Source organism: Meleagris gallopavo, chromosome 2, assembly GCF_000146605.3.
Source record: "Meleagris gallopavo isolate NT-WF06-2002-E0010 breed Aviagen turkey brand Nicholas breeding stock chromosome 2, Turkey_5.1, whole genome shotgun sequence".
Taxonomy (NCBI): Eukaryota; Metazoa; Chordata; class Aves; order Galliformes; family Phasianidae; genus Meleagris; species Meleagris gallopavo.
In genome coordinates this window covers 61,891,145-61,897,669 of record NC_015012.2, presented here as the reverse complement: position 1 = coordinate 61,897,669, position 6,525 = coordinate 61,891,145, and the positions used below count along the sequence as shown (strand labels likewise).

The 6,525-nt window shown below is 38.1% G+C and overlaps 1 protein-coding gene across 1 annotated transcript; it reads right to left on the bottom strand.

The window, feature by feature from the left end:
* Positions 1 to 40: 40 nt before the first annotated feature.
* On the bottom strand, positions 41 to 5,890 carry LOC104909814 (proto-oncogene tyrosine-protein kinase ROS-like). Its single transcript, XM_010707441.3, has 6 exons — positions 5,720 to 5,890; positions 5,141 to 5,303; positions 4,823 to 4,887; positions 2,072 to 2,201; positions 1,002 to 1,099; positions 41 to 536 (listed from the first exon to the last, which is right to left on the bottom strand). Exons 1-6 carry the CDS (start codon positions 5,875 to 5,877, stop codon positions 329 to 331), a joined length of 822 nt encoding a protein of 273 aa, XP_010705743.1. The 5' UTR covers positions 5,878 to 5,890; the 3' UTR covers positions 41 to 328.
* Between the last annotated feature and the right edge of the window lie 635 nt (positions 5,891 to 6,525).

The window sequence follows — 6,525 nt, the reverse complement described above, 5'->3', positions numbered from 1 at the left end:
GCAGTCAATTCACTGCTCAAACAGGAAAAATAAAAATAAAAAAATTGGGCCTTATATAAAACTGTTTCATTGAGCAACACTAGTTTTTCCCATCCAGGATCCCAGGGCTACAGCCCAGAGCATTAAGTAAAGAAATACTTACAAGCAGATACAGTTGTTGAGCCAAGTTTTTTTACCAATTCATGAAAACACCACACAGGAAGAAATCTACCTTAGCTTGTGAATTATTTGAGATGGAAATATTCAAGCTTATCATTGCTGCTGTAAATCAGTATTTTCTTGCTGTGGGATTCACTATCTTTTCGCACCGCTGTGTTCCTACTATAGCTCACCAAACATCAGAGCGATTTGTAAACACGCCATCAATGAGGCTTTCAGGAGCCATCCATCTGACAGGGAGCAGGCCTTCTCCTCTTTTCCTGTAGTAATCATTTTTATAGATATCTCTGGCAAGTCCAAAATCACCAATCTTTACCACTCGGGAGCAGCTCCCGTATTGCTTCTCAGACACAAGGCAGTTGCGAGCAGCCAGGTCCCTGAATTTTACGGAAACAAGAGGATGGAGTCAGCTTTGCAGAGCGACTCAGGTGAGAAGAGATCTCCAGAGGTCAAATGGTTCAACCTTCTATACAGAACAGTGTCACTCATCAGGTTAGATCAGGTAGCTAGTGGTCTCATCTAGTTAAATTTTGCATAATCTCCAAGGCTGCTGATGCCACAGCTTCCTTGGGCAACCTGTTCCAGTGATTGATCCTACTCATTGTGAACAATATATTCTAGTTTACCTTGCTTCCCTGGTATAAAATCTTAGAGCAGTCCATCATTTTTTTGAGAAAATTGTAAGTAATTTTAACAGAAAAGCATAACTTCATGTTTTAATCCAGTTCTCTTACCCTTCCTGTTATATTGTGATATCTTTCCCAGGTATTTTGTCCCAGATAAGATAATTAGTCTTGGTACCGTGGGTAAAGCTTGAAAGGTGAAAGAAATAAATTCTGTACCTGTGTATGAAACGCATTTTCTCTAAATAGACACAACCTTTGCAAATATCCAAGCATATATCCAAGAGGTCAGTCAATGTCAGTAAGGGACTCTGGAACTGTAAGAAACAAAGACAATGTTAGCCACATCTTCTGCCTTTACAAACTCAGAATGACAGCCTCCCCATGCAAAGATGGTATTGTTTTCTCATCTGAAATTTATAGGATTTTTGCAAAACAGGTGCAAAGTATCTGTGTGCCAATAGAGCAAATGCTAATTAGTTGCAGGGTAAACTGCTAAATCACCACACTGCAAGGCAGGGTAACACATCCTGTTCTTTGATTTGGGGCTAAGAATATCCTGGGACCTTCAGAATTGCTTCTTTGCTGTAGTGGAAGAAATGGGACACCAAATATTTCCTCCTGCTATTATATCAGGTTTGCTTGCTGCTGTATTAGTCAGTAGAATAGGTTATTTCTGTAGAATACATGTACATACTTTTCAGTAGGCTTCAACACTGACTGTGGATTTGATGTGATCATGTAAATGAAATAGACACCTGCTATGGTGCTCTAAAATTCCAGTGTCAAGTCCCTTTGACATAAACTTGTACCATTAATATTCTTAATCTTCATGCTGACTATGAAAATTAATTAACTTCTTAATTAAAGAGGTTTATTCTTTATTCTTTTCTCCTCTTTCCTCTGAAGACTTCTGGGATATAGCCACAAGGACAACAACAACAACTTTGAGGACTAGTGGACCAGATACATGACCGCTATTATGTATTGTAATTTTTCTAAGGGCTGCTTTACAGTGTTCGTAGAGAAGGACTCAACAGACACATCATGACTGAAAAAAATCCCACTTATAGTCAGTGTTTTAATGGTATTCAACATGACATTCAATCTTCTTCACAGCAACTCTGAATGCCAGGTCAGCACTTAATGCTGAGATCCCAGGGCATCAGCCAGGTCAGAGCCTGCAGATGCAGAAGGAACTGGACATCAGCATAGCCGTTAAGGAAGATTAAAACTGAGAAACTGTGGGCTGATACATGTTAAAAATAGATCCCTTGAGGTCATCCTACCTTTTGCTTTCTGGCTCCTCGTAAATAGCTAAGCAGATCTCCTCCTTCCATCAGTTCCAGTATAAGGTACTGAGGTTCATTTAACAGGCACACTCCAAGTAGCTTCAGAATGTGGGGATGATCAAATTTACTAAAGAGAAATAAATGACTGTAAGATTAAATATGAAAAAAATCAATTGGTCGACAATAATTTGCATATAGCTAAAGTAATGAATGGGTTTATCCTTTACAATCCTGCCTCCACCAACATCATGATTTAGTAACTTAAATTGCCTTGACTTGCTTAGTCACGGGGCAATTCTGTGACATCCTTTCAAAGCATGAGTTTACACTGTGCTTTGACAGGCACTCTAACGCATACACGCACGTTAAAGGCACGCTTCATCATGTTTACATGAAGTAAGACAAGATAACCAAAGGTAATCTCATCTTGGAATAACATGAATTGCCACCTGTACACTGGAAGTATCTACTATTTTAGTAGAGTATTCCTACTATAGTAGTCACAGTAGAACTATTGATTTAGAGAAACGCACAGAAATAGAAGCATAAGGTACAATGCCATCATCTTACAATCTAGAGAACTGTTTTGTTCAACTGATTTTGTTTTTTCAAGATAAAAAAATGTGCATGAGAAGAACTAGCAGATATGAGAGTAACTGCTTGTATGTGTCCAAAGTCTTGGGATTATGACAGAGAAATCAGCCCTCTGTGATCTTGCAACTTACAAACACTGCAAAATATTCATTGACTCTTTCAGTGACCATGTTTTTACAACCACATTTATTGTGTTTGAAAATAGTTTTCTCTTTGCTCTGCTGTGTGAAAGGACTTGCACTATCAGCCAGAGAAACCTGATCCTGTTGGGAAAACTGAAGACATCACTGTTGGGTGGTGTCTAAAGTGCTGTCAAATGCACCAGAATAAACAAACAAATACTACAGGAGAACATTTTCCTTCTAATCTCTTTCAGTTCATTTAATCTTAGGTGTGGGCAAAAGCTCTTCAGCAAAAAGTGTGATTTTGAATTTGAAAGTTCCCCTGCAGCACATACCTCTCCATCAGACAATGTTGTCACTCTCAAGAACAAAAAAAAGAGGAAGGAAGGCACACCTGATCTTTTCCTTACAGTTCCTGCAGTCCTTCCTTTACTGAGCTGCTATTTCTTATTTCCAAAGTAATGGGATGCACCCTGAAATTTGCTACATATATTTATACACAAATGACCCACCAATAACCAATATCAAATTATTGTTTGACACACGGGTAGCTCAAAATATTTTCCACTGCTGCAAAGCAATACTAGAAGAAACTTATAGTCCTTGCTTAGCTAGGACAGCAGGACACTACTACTGAATGTACTCCCAGAATGCAAGCTACATTTAAACAAAGAATATCAGGGTTTGTAAACAACCAGAGCCACCTATGTAACCTTTTTGCCTTTGGCTTAATTTGAAACATCACTGATAAACATCAAGAAAAGTCTCTAACCTCTCTCTAAGGAAACTAAATCACTCTTTTTCACATTAAAAAATATTTAAAGCATATAAAACATGCCTTTTTATTATTATGATTTAATGTCTACTGGAAATATGTAACACCTAACCTTTCCTATTCTCTTTGTCTCATTTAACTGGTATACATGTGGGCCCACATTAGTATTTAAATTTGAATCTAATAAATTCCAATAACATATTTTTACAGGATTTCTCAGTTTGGATTTGTAGCTAAAAAAAACCCACAATAACATGAAAAAGCAGAATTGGAGAAGCTCTGAGTATATATAATTTCCATACTTCATAGAGAGGAGTTTTTAACTGGGTTTATGACTGCCAGGTAGACATAGGCAGTTTGGACACAGCACTTACTCTTCATCATGAATTTACACCATCATTACATGATTTCATTTTAAATTTCATGAGCCTTTTAACCTCTTTCAGTGTACAGTGCTTGGTAAAAGTCAGGCAAAGTAATGAAAGACATAGATACATTTTAATTGTAAACAAACAAACAAAAAAGAACACTGTAAAAATCAATTTCAAATTGTAACAGTAATATTACATTTTCTGTGCAGGAAATAAAATATTTCATTTTTCAAAATATTATTCTAATCCTGCATTTATGAAATGGAAATCAAGGAAGTGTAGATCAATACATCTGAAAGCCACATTGTACTTCAAAATCAAGCCAAACTTAATTTCAAGTTCTACTGGTCTCTGTGGAGACTCTGGAGAACAAGACTTTGAGCTGACATGCAGACTTTTCCATATGAAGTTCTCACACTGCAGACATGTATTATTTTTTCTGGGTGCACCTCAGTAGAATAGGTATGTGGCAGCCTCTAGTGGTAACTATGCACGGTTTTAAAAAACAATTTCCACACTAAATTGAAACTGCTAAGCATAAGCTTGTTTTGATGCATTTATTTTGATAAAAAAATGTCAGCCAAATGTTGCTATTTAACAACTTAGTTCTAAGGGAACAGAGAGACTGAAATATCTCAGTCCAAAACCTAACAAATCCATTCTATCAATATATCAAATTTGCAATCCAAATCTTAAATTTTGCAAAAGAGTTTTATAGCTTCAGTTTCATGAGATTAATCAGTAGCAATCTGAGATGTTTTAGAAGAAACAGGAGACTACCCCGAAACGCCACATCTGAGAAAAGCGCTGCTCTCGTTCCTATCAAAGTCCACCACACTCATATGAGAGCAGCTTTGAAGGATACCCAATGGCAAAGCCCTCCTACCTCATTAAGTGTGCCTCCTTCAAGAATTCACTCTTCTCTTGGTCTGTTGCACCCCTCTTCAAAGTCTACTCAACAGAAAGCACAAGAACACTTATGTTGCCATCACTTTTAGCACATATAGGTGACACAGACAAGGCCTTAAATATATGGTATTTCCCAGCAGTTGTTACAAAGTGATAGACTCAGCTTTAAGTGACTTGCAAGAAACCCAGAAAGGAAATATCTAAATCTCTCAATGCTTGTTTCAGTGGCATAACCTCTGAGCCAAATCTCTGCACATTCCATTCCGTTTCCAGAGGACTACACAGATGTGATTACCTTGACTGCTACTTTGGATTCCCCTCTTCCATCTGCCAGGATATCTAATGCAGTCCCTTCATACACCTCTCCAAATGCTCCACTTCCTAACAACTTATGTAGGTTCAATTTGTCCCGAGGAAAAGCTGGCAATGACTCGATCTCTGCTTGAGAAGGAAGAGTGCTGCAAAACATCAATACTGGTCACTTGTTAATAATTAAAAATGCTTGACATTATATAAAATTCTTTCTTATATGAATCTGATGCTATTTGTCTCATGAACTACGTTTAGGGGGAGTTTGGGTGAAACCTGAATGTTTCGCAATCTCCTGGAAAACACCGTGTCTCCTTCTCTCCCTCTTCACTTGTGTTTCTTGCCGAAGTGAGCACTCAGAGTAGGCTAGAGAAAATCCAGGCCAGGCTGTATACTAGGGAACTAGCTTGGCAGGGCATATTTCAGAGCAGACCTGCCCTGCTGAGCAGATGCAGCTCCCATCATCACATCAGGTTGTCAGGGATGTGAATGTTGACAAAAACTATTCCAGGGAAGCCCTCTTCCATGTCTTTGTCCTGAAAATGCATTTCCTTCAAGGACATACCTGACAGCATAACAAGCATTGGCTAATCCCACAGTCTCAGCCATCCCCCTGAGTTGAGCTAATTCTTTATCTTCCTTGACAAGCACTATCTGCCCAGTTAAGGTTGGTTTTCTTGATTTCCATCTTTGATGCCATACTGGAATAGAAAAGAAGAGCATAAGATATTTTACTCTGAGAGCATCCCAGAATGTGAATAGGATCTGAAAGGCTGCAAGGTTTTTTTTGTTGCTTTTTTTTTTTTTTTTTTGTTCATTCTGTACAGCATGGCCCTTTGGCAGCAAGTGTGAATGAGCCTTTTCCCACAGAAGACAGAAAACTGTGAAATTAGGCAAGCATCCGCTTCTATACGTGACAAGACCAAAACCCGAAGAGCTGGTGCAATATCAAGTGGTGAAGATGAGAAATGAGAGGATAGGACCCTCATTTCTGGATATTTATATTATAATCTCTGCATCCTTCCTTAAGGAAAAAGGCTGAAGGGGATAAAATGAATTTTTTGGTGAATAAGTGAAATACCTAACTTGCGAATTACAAGTTTTCATAAGGATACATGAGAACGTCAGATCTCTTTCAGCATTTATATGCTGTTTCTACAAGGAATCTACAGCAATAAATGCCTTAACATAGAGTGAATTGTTATCCTTTCCTAGATGTTGAAAAGGTAACCATACATCTCTAGGACCTCAAAAGATGAGAGCACAGAAATTCCCTCCTGCTCCAATACTGCAGATTTTTCAGCATTTCCCCAAATCTGGAGGCTCATCTCCTGCTATCTGAATGCCTTGCAAACCAAAGATATGCAAAAA

Bases quoted from the DNA above. Each gene is read 5' to 3' on its own strand.
- LOC104909814 (XM_010707441.3), bottom strand. From the start codon at position 5,877: ATGCTCTTCTTTTCTATTCCAGTATGGCATCAAAGATGGAAATCAAGA. The intron at 1,100-2,071 runs GTAGGATGACCT...TGTTTCTTACAG, and splicing joins GAGGAGCCAGAAAGCAAAAG to TTCCAGAGTCCCTTACTGAC. The intron at 537-1,001 runs GTACAGAATTTA...CGTAAAATTCAG, and splicing joins AAAATGCGTTTCATACACAG to GGACCTGGCTGCTCGCAACT.